This window comes from Crocodylus porosus, unplaced genomic scaffold (genome assembly GCF_001723895.1).
Source record: "Crocodylus porosus isolate Cpor-Errol unplaced genomic scaffold, CroPor_comp1, whole genome shotgun sequence".
Taxonomy (NCBI): domain Eukaryota; kingdom Metazoa; phylum Chordata; order Crocodylia; family Crocodylidae; genus Crocodylus; species Crocodylus porosus.
Genome location: NW_017728947.1, coordinates 95,697,050 through 95,715,567, shown reverse-complemented (window position 1 = coordinate 95,715,567; position 18,518 = coordinate 95,697,050). Strand labels below are relative to the sequence as shown.

Sequence of the window (18,518 nt, the reverse complement as noted above, 5' to 3'; positions counted from 1 at the left end):
GGGAAGTGGTGCAGGCTCCAAGCCTGGGGATTTTTAAAAGGAAGTTAGATGAGCACCTTGCCGGGGTCATCTGACCCCGGTGCTCTTTCCTGCTCAGGCAGGGGGTCGGACTAGATGATCTACCTAGGTCCCTTCCGACTCTAGCTACTATGAAACTATGAAACTATGACACGGCTGGGAAAACCCAGATGTTTGGTAACCCTAATGGTGAGAGACTATGAATGAATCTCATCAGGCATAGTCTTGGCCTTGGTCTTGGTTTTAATGTTGACAGGTACCTTTTAGTCAAGGCTCTGTTGATGTCACCAGACTAGTTTGTTCCCATCCAAATCACGTTTTAACTCATCTAAGCCTCCTTCTTTGTATATTGATATCACAGCAGTGTGTAGTTCTTCCTTGTGACAGGAAGCTTTGCCACCAGGACACTGAAGGAATGATGAAACTTGACAGCCTAAGTAACAAACAGGGCCTGTGCTTCAAGGGATTAACAGATGAATTGAAGAGTGGTTATGGAAGTCTTCCTGGCTTCTTGCCAGATGCTAAACATAAGACCAAAATACTGCTTCAGCTAGAGAAACTTTGGCTGCTGGTGCTACAAATGATATTACAAGGTTTATAAAAAGATTTATACTACAGTAGTCTTTGATATAGGGTCCATTTATCAGCTGGTGCTTCTTGACAAAGATTTGTTATTTGACCAGTTACTTAACATGCTGAATACCTTTTGTCACTTCAGACAAAGTTAAGTTAATCTAAGGCTTCTCCATGTGGCTCATGCTGCTTTCTGACAAATCTGCCATCTGTGAACACATAAGAAAAAAGAGCACTGCCCCATTGGGACTGATGATTTGCATTCCAGCCTTAAGTTTGCTATTCATGCTGTATATATTAACACTGAGACAGGCGTGGCAGGATACAAGCTTTTCTTATTCTGATGGCTCTTCTAAACAGATTCATAGGAAGACTTCACCAACCTCTCCCCCATTTGGAGAAGGACTGAAAGCTCCCATTCTCTGGACCATGGCTGAGGAGGGAGGAGGGTGAAGGAACATGAAGAAGCTTTCCATTCTCCTCTCATTTCCCTCTTCATTCATGATCTCCACATATTATGTCCTTCCTATATTGTCTCCACTTACTGGAATTTGCAGCTCCTTTTCAGGGCTAGTCTTGGTGATGCTGGAAGTAGCAGTGTCTAACTCTTGAGTGCTGAATTCCTTAATAAAGCAAGACCTATGGCATCTCCTGTATCACCTTCCTTGCTATTCAGATTTATCCTTTACAGCCAAAGCTGTGATTACAGCTTGTTTAGCTGAGCTGCAGGTGTCCAGATAGCTGCCTTGAACCCATCTCAGACTGTCCCAACAACCAGAGTTGGTCCTCAGCCTTTCCCTCCCCCAAAAATAAAGAGATCCATACTCAAGTTTTATGGGTCTGAAAGGTTAGGTTGGAGTAGCTGTTGTGATATTCAAGGTATCCCCTTGAATTTTAGGAATAATAACAGTGACAGATCTTCAGTCATAGTTCATGCATGTTTTCCAAGCCTCTCTGCACAAGTGGAAAGGCTAGAAACTCTTTAAATGTATGTTACAATGTATGCAGACAAGGTTCTTTGGGTGAATCTGATATCTTTTATTAGAACAACTTAAATAGTGGGGAAAAAAAATTTAAGCAAGCTTTTGGGTTTAAAAACCCTTTGTCAGGCTGAGGAAGTTTCTGCAGTTGGTGTGCGCTCTTCCCAGGAAAAACCTGGGCATAGGCAGGGCCCAGGAAGAGCACACACCTACTACAGAAACTTCCTCAGCCTGACAAAGAGTTTTTAAACCCAAAAGCTTGCTTAAATTTTTTCCCCACTATTTATGTTGGTCTAATAGAAGATATCATATTCACCCAAAGAACCTTGGTGCCTATGTCTTTAGAGGATCACAGCCACAACCTACACCCCTGTTACAATGTATAGTTTCATGGTCCTCAGTGATGATGACCCTGCTCCCACTCCCCACAGCCAGAACTTATATATCATGGGTTGATTGTCAAGACCTCATGTGGTCTATAGTCTCTGTTGGGCTTGGACTGGCTCTTCTCTTTCAGAACTGTCACACCAAAAGGATTCTTTGCACAAGGGGCCATGAATATATTGCACACCTCTTCTTGGAGAAGGCCAGTTTTAACAGCCATTTCAAGCTAAGCAACAAGGCCACAAACTAACTGGAGTACTGACAGTGGGATCATTAATGATACAGCTTTCATCAAGTATAGAGGCCCTTTTTGGGACTGGAGGAGGAGAGTCTTGTCAACCTTATGGGTCATAGAAAATGATAGTATTTTTTTTTTAAATGCCAGAAATACTGAAGTATCCCTCAAGATGGAGGCAAACATACACTCACAATGTATGGGTGTAGTGGGGAGGGAGGGGAGGTAGAATTCACAGGATTGCGTATTAGCTGATCTAATGCAAATGTTTTGCTATCCATTCGTATCCTGTAGTAAGTAAAAGCTAACTGCAGTAATTGATCCCTGAATTAAATTAGCTAAATTATTATTAAGTATTAGCTTTGCTTACTTCAAGTCAGGATTGGACAGATAAAACAGATGCACTATAAGGTTGTCTTCTCCTTTGAATACTGTACAGTGTACTGGTTGTCTCCATCCACACCCTCAGTCAGTGTCCCCGGTCAGAGCAACATCAATACCAGTTGCAATTTGGACCACTTCTCTAGAAATCTGTCTTAGAATATACAGTCTTTAGTCTTTTGAAATATTGGGCTTGTTCTTATTTTCAAGATATTGTATTTTTTTTAAAGTAGCAGCTATATGGATAACAGGATTTGTAATAATACTTGCAAATATTATAAACAAAATTGAAGTTAGGTTCTTGGACTAGGCTTTCAATGAGGAGATGTGATGATTGGCTTGATCTTTTCTAGTCAATTTTGTCATTTACAGAGGTACATTACTTGACTGGAATTTTCCAAAACATTTGTCTGAAAATAAAGAAACCGGGCCTTAGACTTAAGAAACGACAAGAACTATCAGAGTGATGATGGAATGGGAAATAAACATGGCCTGGTGAAGGAGTTGGTCTCTTTCTTGAAGATGGGGGGCGTAAAAAAGGATAAGAGATTTACTAGCAAGTGCCAGGCTCTGAAAAGTGGATTGCAATTTTTTTCCTGTTTTTTTAAATATAGGCCACTTCTGTGTCAAATCTGCCATTAATGACTCCCTCTTGTGCCTTTGCCTCTCAGCTTGTAGAGCTCATATCAGCTGTTAACATTTGGGCTTTCCTTTCAAACTCAGCTTGTTAGTTTGGTTGTGTGGCAATTACTTGTGTGTGTGCGTGTGTATTCCACAAATGGAAAAATTACAAACCTGTCTTATTTCCCTAAAGTCCTCTTCTGTTTGCATGTGTGTGTGTGGGGATTGTTGTCATTACTTTAATTTAAGATATCACAAGGGAAATTTGATTTTTTGGAACACAGTGCTAGTCAGATTTGAATGCTTCCCATATGTTTGGCTGCTTATTTAAATTCAGAATCATTTTAAATAAAAATACCAGGGAGAACATGCCCTAAATTATTGTATTACCAATTTTTCCAGCACTGTTTGAAAATTTTAGCTGCTTGTTAACTATGCACATAGGCTTTTGATTAATTATATTTTTTTCCTTAATGATTTTGGGCCTTGTCCAAATGTTCCCTTGAAGTCTATGATAAGACTCCCATGGACTTCATAGGCTTTGGAGCAGGCCCTTGCAGTGTGGGCATGATTCATAAAGGACTAGATTTTCATAGGACATTCTTTCTCTGGACTGTGCAGTTTTCACTTAACCATCTTAATTACACACATTACATGCACAAATGCTTCTTGTGCACATGCTGCAGGATCAGCAGTGATTGTATGGTACTTCCTGATAACGTAGCATAAAAATGTAATGAATACCAGTATCTGTATCAGTGTTTCTTTTCTGCTCTTTCTTCACTTATCTGAGACGCCCATCTATTGATATACCTAATAAATTATCTATTAGAACCCCACCAAAAGACTTGAAATTAAAAATAAAATGATCAACACATATATATTGAAGAAAATGTTCTTGCATAATGAGAGCTGCATGGTTTGCTAAAAGCAGCATAGGGATGTTGCAAATTTGAGTTCAGAAAAAAACTCTGTTCTCTAGGACAGTGGTCTCCAAAGTGGAGTGCGAAAGACAATCCATTGGAGTGCGGGAAGAAAATATTAGCACTTCTATTTCTATTTATATAAATATACATATATTGGGGGTGCGTGTTCAAAATTTTTTTTTACTGGTAGGGGTGCGCGATCAAAAAAATTTGGAGACCACTGCTCTAGGAGATGTTGGACTGGCAAAGTCCATTAATCCAGTGGGAGTCATTTTATAGATTTGAGTAGATTCTGAATCAGGACCTTGGACTGCTGCCCTTGTACTTGTTTACTACTTCTTACAGTGATGGGCTTCTTCACATTGGATGTAAAAGACGAGTTGCCTAGGTTATCAGGTCCGTGATGAGTGCAGTTGGTGGGAATGTGCAATGCTGCCAACTCCTGTGACTTTTTTTTTATTCTAAGTCTTGCACTATTTATTGGCAATTTTATTTTTAACAACAACAACCTGATGAATCAGTTACAATGTAAGCATCTCAGGTTTCACGTACAAAGAGAGTTTGTAGCCCTAATGGTTGCAGAAAAAGGCTTGATAAATATGAGCAATATTATTTAAATGTAATGATTTCTGAAACCAAGAGACAAAACATGCGATTTTTAACCCAGTTCTGCGATTTCCTACAAGATTCATGAGTAAAAGCTTAGAGTTGTCCCTATGTGTCTCGCTGGGGAAGGTAGCAAGATAAGGAGAGATGCATAAAGCTGTCCCGTAGTCCATTTACTTTTTCTATGGGACATCAAGAAGACTGTTTAGTAAGGCTTAGTTTAATGTCCAGCTGTTAACACAGGATTAGTCATATCCTGTGCTTAACCAACATTTTTAATAATGTTATCAGCTGCACTTTTATCTGTTTTATGGGGACAGAGTTTAGAAAAGGCCAGTTAATCACAGCAAGGAAGGCTATGAAGTAATATTTTATAATTAGTAAACAGGTGCAAATATACAGACTGTCAGTGTTAGAGGCTGAAAAGCATTTGAAGAATGATACAGAGAAAAGCCAAAGATAGGTTTGAGAGATGGTTCTAAATAATGTTGCCTACATGTTGAAATGCAAATTCAGGATAAATTTTGACAGATTTGAGATTTTAAAAAAATCTGAAAAAGATCCTTTGTTTATTTTTGCGGGCTTGAAAGTATTTTCATTTTCTAGGGTATCAGATGGATCATCCTTCAATGCTGAAATTCTTTATCCGCATAGCAGGAAGGCAGTTTCTCTTGATCCTGACCTCATAAAATCATAAGAAAGATATCAGATGTCATCTAGTCCAACACTTTGCACAGATACAGGATATGGTATTCCATTGTACTCTGTATAGATGGAATGCTTTACTCCAAAAGCATCCCAAATAAACAGGATATACCCATCCTTACCTTGAAAACCTGCAGTGAAGGAGCTTTTATAACTTCTGTTGGGAACTTGTTCTGTTATTGTTCCCTTACTCTTGCCCACTGTGGCATGGGAGAACAGTGCAGAGTGGACAAAAAAAATCAATTATGGAAAAAAAAATATTTCTCTTCATCTTAAACTTTGGAGCAAGTCTATACATTCTTAATTAGTAGTGCATTGTCGTCTTTCTTTCCATATCTATCCATCTGGAACAAGCTACTGATCTCAGTGTTTATATTCCAGTCATAGAGAATTATCTCCACCAAGTTCTGTAAAACTATTTTAGATGATAATTATCTTAACAGACTGTTTTCCAGTCCATTCTGTATTTTTACAGTACTCCTTATTCTCTTACGTAGGCATTGAAGATGCCTTTGTGGACAGCCCTTCTGTTTTTCCTCGTGTACTTATTTTAGCCCTTCTTCAGAGTTAATTCCCTTCTCCTGGTCTTCATCTCTTGATCCTAAATGTTTGTTGGCCAATGTGTGGGGTTTTTTTTTTTCTTTCCATTGCCATACTCCTAGGTTAAGGCACTCATCACCAGGTTATCGAGTTGATGTCCAAACATGCTCTTCCCACCCTCTGAATTGGATTTCAGTCCTTTTCTGTGGAACATCAACCCATTATCGAAGAAACCAAAGCCTTCCTGCTGGCATCACCGTCACCAATTGCACCTTTCTTTGCTTTTAGAATGCAGTGATGCCTAATTAGTCTCCCTGGTAAAGAGAGAAGCCCATGAGAATAAGACCAGTACCCCAGGCTCCTGGAAATCCACTCTCCAGAGCCTCATAGCATCCTTTAAACTGCTTGGGGTCACTTCTGGCAGCATCATTAGTAACCATGTAGATGAGTAGGAAGGGGTAGAGGACCAAGGGCTTGGTGAGTCATGGCAAACTCTCCAGCATGTCCTGAATGTAAGCTAAGGGGCATGTAGCGTGTCTCCAATGGATTCTAGATCTAGGCTACAAATAGGTGCTTCCATTTCACTCAGGAGGGAGTCCCTAGTCACCACTATCATCATCCTTCTCCTTTGAGTGTGGTGATTGTAGAACCCTTATTCCTAGAGCTGTGTGACTTCTGCCATCTGCTAGTTCCTCTCTCGGTATTAGTAGGGCCTGCTTCTCATCTCTTCTACCCATTCATTTATCTTGAAACACTCTGAGCAACACCACCTATACTGAATTTCTGACAGTGATTGCATGTTTCTATGTGTGTGAGAGATTCTGTGGTTCTCTTTTGTCTTCTGAAATCACAACTGCCAGGTACCTTACTTCTTCATCAGTTTCTCCTTCACAGTCCTCTGTTATTCTTTGGTATGCTGTCTGCAGAAATGGTTCATGCCTCCACTCCAGAAAGTCCTCATTCTCTCCACTGTTATCAACATGGCCACCAGCTTTGTGCAAGTGAAAACTATTTCTGTCCTCAAGGAGGACAAGGAATATGGCACATCCCACACCGAGGGCAACTAATCTACCACTAACCATGCTTTGTTCCTTAAGCACCTGGATACTGGGTTGGGGGGAGAGAGAGCAAGAAAAGCAGCAAACCAAAATCTAAGCATTATTATCCAAACTTGTTTTCAGAAATGGATAATTGTTCACGTTTCAATTACTTTTTATAAAACAAAAAATAAACTCTAAAAATTTATTGGGAATTTAAAAAAAAAATTGTTCAAAATATCTCATAAAACATCACCGCGTAGGCATTAATTTAGGTATTTCTTTCTGTCCTTTCAATTTCCACTTGAGAGAATAGTTTAAGCCCTTGTATAGTCCCATTGATATCAGTAATTGTACAACTGATGTAAGAAAAGAATCAGGTCCTTTAGGTTTCAGAGCCATCAGGGATTTGAGCCAATTAGCTGTCATTATGGGGCAGCTAAGATGTTGTTCTAATTTATGGCAGCAGAAACTCAGCATGCTGTTAGGTGCGTACCCCCACCTCTGCCTTATCTGCTTTTTTTTTCTGGAAACCACCACTAGGTTGGAGCTTGGGTTTGACTGAGCTTGTTTACTCCTGCCATACGTGGTTGAATTTATGCTACTAGGTGGTTCCCTTCTACAAGAGGGCTTTTCCATTAAACTGCAGCAAAGAAAAGTGGCTAACAGAGTGGGGAGGGTTCATCCCAGTGTTTATTCTGTTGTCTGCTTCTCCGTTACTGGGTAAAATGGCTGATTACGTTGCTCGCTAACATATTATGGCCAGCCTCTACTGCCCTGAGATTCCCAAATTCATTGCTCATGAGCCATAGACTGGCCACTAAATGGCAATGAAAACAACTCCACTTTTGTGTATTCTGCTGAGGGAGCTCCTACCATAGCCTCAGCTGTTTCCAGCCATGGGCAAAGACTGCCAGTTCTGTGATTAAAATGATATACTGTATTATGGTTTGAGACGATTATGTGAGCCTTGCATGAGTTACTGGTCTGATCTTTCTCTTCTCATTTAAAAAAAGGGGAAAAAAAGACAGACATCCTTGAATATTAATGATGTAGTAAATCTGCTCCCTGTCTCAGTTTCCACAGAAGACCGGGTATTGTTACTGCTACTGTTTTATTGCCTATGCCCCATGGAGATGCTGATATATATATATATTTTTTACAATAGTAGTTTTACATGCTGAAATTTTCTGCCAAACCTCTTATTAGCAGTATTTTGCTATTCATTTAAACCTTCCCCACAGCATTCTCTCTTCTCTGTCAACTAAAAACTCCAGTTCACCACTTCAGCTGAATAACATCTCTGCTGCTTTCCCTCTTCAAGTAGTACATGAACATCTCACTGTGGAAGCCAAAGCCAAGATGTAGGCTCTGAAGTCTACACACGCTGTTCTTTTCCTACACCAGCTTTATTATTATTCACATTAGTGATCCTGTTCCTGATTTGCTTTTGTGCCAGTAAGGCCAGGATCCAGCTGTATTGTAAAAACCTAGATGCATATGTGCATGCATATGCACGTACATACACATTTGCATGCAACTTGAGATGGGCTTTGAAACATCCCAGCCTTCTGTGATGTTTTCTCTCAAGGGTCCCCTCTATTGTTTTAAACCAGAGAAGATAAGTTAAGAGTTTTTGGTGAATCACCAGTGGTATTAACCTGCGCCCTGCCAGCAGTTTAATGCCTGGATCATTAGCCTTGTGCAAGGCTCATAGAACTGTAGCATGGAATCTAGTCCTGGCTGTACCACTTATCTGCTGAATATCTTTGCACAAGTCATTTCCGCACTCTCTGCCTCAGTTTCTCTAACTGTAAAATAGGGATAATGAAATTGATCACACATTTGTAAAGCAATTCGTGAAGCAGCAAAAGATTCTTTTATTTAAACAGAGGATTCTTTAGGTTCATCCCTAAACTACAGTATTTTTGAGACGTTCCTTTTTATATTAGCAAACAAACGCTTGGGTCCCAGTACATGCACAACTATTTGCTGTGACTTCCAGCGTGCAGGTGAAGTCCTGTTGAAGCTAATAAGACTCTTCATGTGTGCGGAGTTACATGTGCTTCGCTGGGCATTGCCTGCCTGTGCTTTGAAGCATGATTTGTAGCAATAACTTTTAATTGGTGAAACTTAATTTAGTTACTAGTTAACTTTATGTGGTGAAACTGTACTCCAGTACTATTGGTGTGGAAGAAATGAGGTTTGGCTTGTATTTATTCATGTTTAAAAATGCAGTTATAGAATGCATGGTTTTGATATGGATATTTAAGAAGCATAATATTGGCCTGTAAAATGTTCAAAGGCAAACTTGAAGCAGGTAATCACATAAAACTTTCATCAGCTGCAAGGGGCAGTGATTTTAGCTACTGGGAGTAGCAAAGCACGCATGGCTATCACTGTTTGTCATCTTTGAACGCTGTTTTTTGCGGCCAGAGCATGCACTCTTAAGGGATTACATCTTGGATCTGAGTTTGAGAACAGTACTCTACTGAGAACAATGTATGTACATGGGTGTGTATTAAATCCGTTTCAAAGGGAGTTGCATGGCTAAATGCTGTAGTATTAAATGTATTGGAGTTAATGAAGTAATTCTGGGATAGATTCTGCTTACAGAGTAGTGTATCCAAGCACAGTTGTGCCATTGAATTCACTGGGTGAAACAACTACTAATCATTGAGTTAAGGGTATCACTATTGGCCTCTTGTATGTGGAAGTTACTGTATTCAAAACAAAGATATATTAAAATATGAATGCTTATTTGTCTGACAAGGGGTTCTGTGAATCTTTAATTCACCAATGATTTGTAAAGGGTTTTGAGTTCAAATATTATTATTAACATTATCTATTGAAAGCTTACATACAAAAACCTTCTATTTTAGTCATCTGTAATAAAGATTAAAGTTCTCCATGACAATAACATGTCATTATTTTAAATTAAGATATAAAGTGCATAATATTCTTTTGTTCCCTCCTAGCTGGCTGACCGCAACTGCTTGCCAAGAAATTTCATTAAGGTAGAGAGATCTAACATAATATATCCATAAAGCTATGAGCTTTTTTGAAATTGGGGGCTGCCTTTTAATATTGGTGCTGACTATTTTGGGCTCCATTGGGTTTTGCTTCAGATGCTAATGTTGGCAATTTCCATTTTTTAATCATCTGAATGTATTAATAACATACTCTTAATTATTTCTGACTTGCACTCCACAGTGGCAATGAAGATGTGTCAGTTTGTCCAAGCTCAGCCTTATCAAATTTAATATTCAAATCAAAGCTATTTACTAACAGGAAAAGCTGCTTACAGCTAACTGATTTCTGAACCACTATATTTAGAATATCAGCAAAAAATTCAAACTAAATCTGAAATTTAATTATCCAGATGCAAACAGCTGATTGCTCAGTGTCAAAACTGAGGTAACATCAGCTAGTAGGAAAACAATTATGAGATAAATTGCTGCTGGTAAGTGATAGTGATGCCACAGCAATAGGCAAGTGACTTAATGTATTATACTACTGTCCTTAAGTGTGGTTTTTTCCCCCTAAATTAACTGTGTGAGTCCTACAAGGCAAACCTTTCTTAGTAAATTGTGCCTAGGCAGTGCAGAAGACAAGTTTTCTCCCTTCTGATCCTTCTCTTTCTTCTAGCAACTCTGCATACCTAACTGTCAGTAATTATTTGAGTAGGAAATCCCTCCTCCCCCATCACCCCCTCCCTCCTACTTACCTTCCAGGAGCTGAATCCAGTGCCCAGAATGTGACCTTTACCCATGTCTCCCAGCTGGAGCCTGCAGCATGACATTATAGAGCTAGCTAGAGTGAAGCCAGAATACTCAATACAGGTGAAATTCTTTGCTGTGTGGAAGGCTAAGACATACACATCAATAAAGTTCCTTAACTGATTCAGATGACTTATCCTGGCCTTACAGATAGGGATGACTTTCACGCTAAGTTTTTTTTAATTAGGCAAAAATCAAACTCTGAACTGTTGGAAGGACAGCGCAGATGCTGAAAATGGAAATTGTCAGTCTCTCTAAAGGTGTGGATGCTGGTGTAGTGTGTTCAGTGTGGCAAAAGCAAATTTTTTGAAAATAATGTTAATAATGGAATATGGTATATTGCAAGTTTTGAATTCCATATAAAATCCAAGGCTTCAGAATAATATAGCATGGTAAAATACATGATTTTGTAAAGCCCTCTTGAATAGGAGGTGAAAGGCAAATAAGTGATCCTTATCTTGGGGGATCATTTATAACACTTATTAGCTTTCAAGTTCAGGAACTGGGATCTCTCTTGCAAGAGTAGATGACTTGAGTAGTGAGAACCAGTCAAGGAAATGTTGCATTTTAGGTGATACTAGCAGTTTCCACTCATGCTTGGAGATCGGAGACTGGAACACAGGTAAGTAAACAGTAACATAATGTCTCTCGGAGACAAGGATTTTTGTGGGTGATAGGTTCCAGTGGACCAGATAGAAGTGCAGCTCCCTGGTCTTATAGTTTCATGTTTGTTAGGGGCTGGAAGGGACCTTTACAGATCATCAGGTCCAGTCCCCCTGCACTTGGGCAAGAGAGACTGCTGGATCAGATGACCCCAGTCAGGGTGGGTGACCACCTCAGTGTGGGGTAGGGGGAGGGGGAAGCTTGTTCCAAACTCTCAGCACTTGACTTGTAAAGAAGTTCTTCCATATGTCTAGCCTGAAGCCATCTTCAGTCAGTTTGTGACCATTATTTTTGGTCCTCCCCTGGGGGCCTTGGTGAATAGTTGCTCCCCCAGGCCCTGATGTATTTATAGGCTACCACCAAGTCCCCTCCAAGTCTTTTCTTCACCAGACTGAATACTCCCAAGTCTTTTAGCCTCTCCTTGTATGATCTGGTCTCTAGGCCTCTACTAGTGCACATGGCCCTCCTTTGGACTCTCTCGAGCTTTTTCACTTCCTTCCTGATGTGCGGTGCCCAGAACTGAAATGCAGAACTCTAGCTGCTGTCTCACCAAGGCTGAGTAGAGAGGGAGGATGACATCCTTGCCTTGCTCAAGATGCCTTGGTAGATGTATGCCAGCGTCTGGTTAGCTCTGCCAGCTATGACATTGCATTGGTGGCTCAAGTTCATATTGTTGTCAGTCATGACACCCAGGTCTCATTCAGTTGTGATGTTTACAAGGATAGCACTGCCGAGCCTGTAAGTGTGTTCAGATGGAGCACCTGCCATTTCTCTGTATTAAATGACATCAGGTTGAAGTCTGCCCACCTCTGTGAGCCTGCTTATCTTTGTGTGTGGCCACACTCCCGCATAATTTGGTGTCATCACCAAACTTTGCCAGTTTATAGAAAGCACCATGAGTTAGACCATCCCTTCCAGCCCAAAAGATGTTAGCTGTTGGGTTGGGAGAGTAGGCAATCAAGCTCCAATTTAGAGCCTATCCAGTGAGAGACACTATGAGTCTGCAGCTTCTTCCCCCCGCTCCAGCTCCAGTGCTGTCTCAGGATGGGAGGGGGAGAAGGGGGAGGGGGAGGTCCATTCTGGGGTTTGCCTAGTTGTGCTGGAGTGGAAGAGTGGGGGGGGGTAGGTGGATTGGAGGCCCCCCCACTGCCCCTCCCTCCAGCATGGTGGCAAACCCAGAATGGACTTCCCTTACCTGTATTCTCCCCCTTCTATCCTGAGAGAGCACTGGGGATGGGGCTGAGTTGCTTCAGCCCAGTTGCCAGAGCAGACAGAAATTAATGAAGGCGCTCTGCTTTGGAGTGCCTTCATTTGAGGCCTCTTATAATGGAGGTTCATTAGTCATATGATTGGAGTGCTCCGCAACCGTGCTCTTCTGTTTGGGCATGTGTGTAGAGCACTTTCAAGGGGCTGATTGCATGGCAAATGTGATTTCTGTCTGCACCTAGAGTGAAGTTATTCAATCTTTTGAATGCAAAGTATTTTTCATTATGCCTGAGTGAAGAAGCCTCAGCCCCTCACATTTGAAGAAATGCCTTGAAGTTGGACAAGCTTTCAAATGCATCACAACCATACAGTTGGTCCAATAAAAGATATCATCCACAAAAATCCTTGCCCCTTGTATAATTTCTGGATTGTCATGGCTACAACATCACTCCAACACTACTGTACAGCATCTTTCAGTTATTCTTGCTTCAAAATACTACTTGCTTTACATATTTGGTTGGTGATTTGGAATCTGAAGTGTATTCTATGCATGTATAAGTTTGAGGTGGTTAGGTGTGTTAGTCTGAAGGCACTCAAGGCAGGGTAGATATGCACCTTATAGACTAACTAAATAAGATATATACAGTACAAGCTTGTGTATGTGTGCATGCTAAATGTGTTATAGTGCACACATGCGCACATATGCACGCACATGTCTATATATACGTGTGTACACACATACAGGCGTATGTGTATATAAGAAACATTTGTGTATACATGTAGACACATATACATAGATATATACACATATATAATGCTATCCTTTTGCAGCATCTGATAGTGTGAACTCAAATTCACAAAAGCTTGTGCCATATATATATAGAAAACTTATACACCATAGATGTGGCACAAATGTTTGTGAATTTGAGTTCACATCATCAGATGTGGCAAAAGAACAACATAGAGCAGTGATACTAAATCTTTTTGCCCTACGGGATGGCTGTGCAGTGCCCAGTTTGTCCACAGGCTGGATCTAGCTGGTGTGCCAGATTGGGTGTGAGCAGCCTGATCTGACTGCAGTGTGGGGCTAGTGGCAACCTGGCTCTGATCTAGCCATCTGGGGGTGAGGGAGAAGGGCATAGTTTGACCATGTGGGGCATGAGAATTTGGTAGTGGGGGTGAGGTTGGTAGTATTACTTGCCACTACTCCCCGCTGTCTCATTGCCCATCACATGGGGAGCCCCATGGACTGAATGTTGTGGCTCTGTAAACTGGGGGTTGAGCACCTGTGGCATAGAGTAGTGTATAAAATGGAGTGAGTGATGTTTAAGGCTTCCAGTACATCTTTCAAAATTATCTTGCTAACTAAAGAGTTACAACAGTTTTGGAAAAGCTGTTTTCATGGAAGATGGGTTGATGCAACATCAGCATTAACTTGTGGAAGACTGTCGCCCACGACTGCCCCAAATTGGGGAAGAGTCTACTGTAAGAAGCCCAGTACTTGAAACCTTATGACAAGAACAGGAGATGGAAAAGTGGGAGCAGCAGAAACAGTGTGTTCTGAATCAAGAATCTTGAACAACCCACCCCATGTGGAAATGTGCCTGAGTTGCAGTAGTCTGTTGATCCAGGATCACCAGTCATCTATGGACCCACAGATGAGACAATCATGGAAGACGGTCATTCATGACTGCGAGGGTTGGCCGAAGACAGCAGTCTGACTAGATCTCTTCTATACGAAAGTTTTGCTTTTTAACTTAGAATAAATACTAATGAACTACAGGCCAAGTTCTGATTTTGTCCCATTTTTACATGTTTCCATGGCCATTGACATGATTTCACAGAGGTAAACAAAAAACATTGTTAGGCCCTGGTCTGTCGTTTTGCTAGAGAAAAATCTTTTTCATATGGAGGAAAAAATACCTCCTGATGTAGTGGCTGATAAGCTATATCACTTTGTCAGGCAATGAGCAGAGCAGTATAACTTGCAGTCTACTGTCTGTTTTGCTTAACGTCAGTAAGTTACAGCAGTCTAAAGACTAAGCTTGTAGTATTGCTGTAATAAATAGACAAATAAATAAAAATTGTGAACCACTGGAATGTCTGCAGTTTGTGACATTGTTTGCAGTTCTCCAATTGTTTCTCGTACATCTTTCCATCCCTTCCTAAACGAAGCACTTGGCAATAAATAAGAACTCCAAACACGTACAATATTGTTAGAAGATGCTTTCTAACAGTGTGGAACTTCATGAGATTGATGCTTTGTTCTGTTTTCTATTCAGCTGAGACTAGCTTTAACAGACCATGGGATGGTAGAAGAAGAAAAAAACATCCACAAGTTAAAAAATAATAATAATAAAATAATAAAGCATCTGGGGGGAAAAATTTAAATTACTATTCCACTAAAGGTTCTAATATTTCAGTGGGATGCAGATACAAACTGGAAATTTGTGACCATGTTTTTATGTCCTGTAAAGACATTCAGCTATTACAACTGAAGATAAAGGAGAGAATAACGTTTTCAATTAAGGGCCATTATGCAAGTCCTATTTTGAATGCTAATTCCTTAATTACTAGAAGCTGACAGTGTCATTTTCTAATATTCCTGAGTTATTTTAGAACATAATTCTAATTTAAATAGTTCCCGTGGCTTTACTTAATCCTGTTCGTAAATGCAGAGAATTATCTGGATGACTGTCAAGCAAATGTGTGTGTCTTTCTGTATTTAATTTTAGTGTAGGTATGGTCTGCTTTATTTCATCATGGTCTATAGGAATTAGGTTCTGGTCATTTCTGTTTTTCTCTCCTGTCTGGCAGAAGCTGCAATGAAGTGCAATCAAAAAGATAATTTGTCTAACTTGTCCTAAAGTTTTTCAACACTCATTTGTGCAGTTGGTTCAACATGGCAATAGTTCTGACTTGATTTCATTAGACAGGAAGAAAAAAAAATGAAAATAAATGTTTCTTCTTAGTACCCTTGACCTTAAAACAGCAACATAAACATCATCCATCTTCTCATGCGCTTTGTGTTATTTCCAAATTGAATCACTCAGCACAGCAGGTCAGAAGTCACAGGTCACAATTTATTCTTTCTGCTAACAGAATAACAAGCTTTGATTCAGATTTCAAATGTGTGCTAATGTGCTGTTTTTAATTTATTATTAGAATCATTTGATTTAAAAAATGGAACTGTTTAATAACATTCTCACAAAATTGAAGTCATTCTATGTGAAAAATATTCACCATTGTACTTTTTTGTATGCTTTGCTTTAAATAGAATTTAAATAAGATCTCAAGTCCTGTTAGAGTTCTATGAGAGTGCTTTCTTGAGCCAAGACTTCAGGATTTTGTCCAGTTTAAATCAGTTATAAATTAGTAACAGTAAAGTTGTGGTGGCTGTTATGCTGGACAAAATTATTCTGATTAATTTAAGCTAGACAGATCAGGATTATCATTGTCTTGTAGTATTGTTATCATCATTTGTCATCTTGTAGTATCATCATCTTTCTGGACATCAGGAAGGCCTTTGACACTGTCTGCCTCCCCATTCTCATAAAAAGTTAGGCGACTGTGGCATTGAAACCTACACAGTCAGATGGATTGTAAATTGGCTGAGGGGTCGTACTCGGAGAGTGGTGGTGGACGGATCGCATTTGACCTGGAGGGAAGTGGGCAGTGGAGTTCCCCAGGGCTTGGTTCTCGGGCCCGCACTGTTCAGTTTCTTTATTAGCGACTTGGAAGATGGGGTGAAAAGCGCTCTGTTTAAATTCACAGACGACACCAAGATTTGGGGCGAGGTGGGCACGCTAGAAGGGAAAGACAGATTACAGTGGGACCTGGGTAGGTTACAGGGTTGGGCAAATGAAAACAGGATGAGATTCAATACTGACAAGTGCAGGGTGCTGCACTTGGGCAGTAGGAACCAGCAGCATACCTATTGGCTGGGGAACTCTCTTCTTGAAAGCACAGTGGCAGGAAGAGATCTTGGAGTCATTATTGACTCCAAGACGAACATGGGTCGACAATGTGAGGACATGGTCAGTAGGGCTAACCGTACCTTGTTGTGCATCCACAGATGCATCTCGAGCAGTCAAAGGAGGTGATCCTCCTCCTCCTATGTGGCACTGGTCAGGCTGCAGCTGGAGTACTGTGTCCAGTTTTGGGCGCCGCACTTCAGGAGGGATGTGAACAACATGGAGAGGGTCCAAAGGAGGGCCACTCGCATGATCCGGAGACAGCAGGGCAGACCCTACAAGGAGAGGCTATGAGACCTTAACCTGTTCAGCCTTCGCAAGAGAAGGCTGAGGGGGGACCTGGTGGCTGTCTATAAACTTACTAGGGGGGACCAGCAGGGATTGGGAAAGACCTTTTTCCCTCCTGAGTGCCTGCTGGAGTAACAAAGAATAATGGCCATAAGTTGTTAGAGAGTAGGTTTAGACTAGACATTAGAAGGCACTATTTCACAGTCAGGACAGCTAGGATCTGGAACCAACTTCCAAGGGAAGTGGTGCTGGTTCCTACCTTTGGGGGTCTTTAGAAGGAGGCTTGACATTTACCTAGCTGGGGTCATATGAGCCCAGTTTTCTCTCCTGCCTGGGGCAGGGAGTTGGACTAGAAGATCTACAAGGTCCCTTCTGACCCTACATCTATGAATCTATGAATCATCGTCATCTTGTATCATCATTCCCAAAGAATAGGGAAGTAGCTGAACTTGGAGACCTTGGATGAACTGTCAGTGTTGGAAGGATCCAACATGAGAGTAAATGTTTAAGAAGGAACAGCTGTTGCTCCATTGTTTCCTTTTATGATCAGGTCACAAAATGCTTAGATGCAGGAGTTGAGGTTGACGTCATTTACTTGGATTTTTAAAAAGGCCTTCATTACAGTGTCTCGTCTCATCTCATTCTCATAAATAAGCTAAACGGCTGTGACGTAGATGAGTACATGGTCAGGTGGATGGTGAATTGGCTTAGGGGTCACACCCAGAGAGAGGTGGTAGACAGGTCGGTATTGACCTGGAAAGATGTGGGCAGTGGGGTCCCCCAAGGTTCAATCCTTGGACCAGTGCTGTTCAATATCTTCATCAGTACACTGTCCAAATTTGCAGATGACACCAAAGTATGGGGCAAAGTATACACACTAGTGGGCTGGGAAATGATTCAGGTGGATTTGGACAGGTTGGAAAAGTGGGCAGAACAGACTAGGATGCAGTTTAACAAAGATAAGTGCAAAGTGTACTGCACCTAGGGAGCAGAAAGAATCACCAACACATATACAGATTGGGAGACAACTTTCTAAGCAGAACAGCAGCAGAAAGGGATCTTGGAGTCACAGTAGACTCCGAGATGAACATGAGTCGTCAGTGTGACAAAGTGATCACTAAAGCTAGCTGCACTGTTATCATGCATTAGCCGGTGTATCATGAACAGGTCTAGGGAGGTGATACTTCCCTTCTATGCAGCATTGGTAAGGCTGCAGCTGGAGTATTGCATTTAACCTTGAGAGGGTCCAGAGGTGGGCTACTTGGCTGGTTAGGGGCCTGGAGATAAGGTCCTACAAGGAGAGATTGAAGGACCTGGATCTCTTCAGCCTCCGCAAGAGAAGGCAGAGAGGGGATCTAGTGGCAGTCTACAAACTTGTCAGGGGAAACAGCAAGGAATAGGAGATACTGTGTTTTACCGGGGGTAGAAACAATGACCACTGTGGGAGCTTGATGCCGAATTATATAGGACTGAATTAAGCACAGGCTCAGACCTGTTCAATTTAAAACTTTTATTGTTTCACAAAGTCATAAACTAAAGGAGGTCTGTTGGTTCACGAGGTTCCCAAATCAAGCCCTTGCTCTCTAACCCGGAGGCTAGGTG

General features: G+C 41.0%; 1 protein-coding gene across 3 annotated transcripts in view; it reads left to right on the top strand.

Annotated features, from left to right (window-relative positions):
• The window catches only part of CCDC85C (coiled-coil domain containing 85C), a 180,034-nt gene that overhangs the window by 104,990 nt on the left and 56,526 nt on the right, over window positions 1–18,518 (top strand). For 2 of the 3 annotated variants that reach the window (XM_019552494.1, XM_019552492.1), the window contains exon 3: window positions 9,985–10,023. The exons of the other annotated variant lie outside the window; for it this stretch is intronic. In XM_019552494.1, the coding sequence (XP_019408039.1) occupies window positions 9,985–10,023 (39 nt within the window). The remainder of the gene's footprint in view (window positions 1–9,984; window positions 10,024–18,518) is intronic. 3 annotated transcript variants of the gene reach the window in all.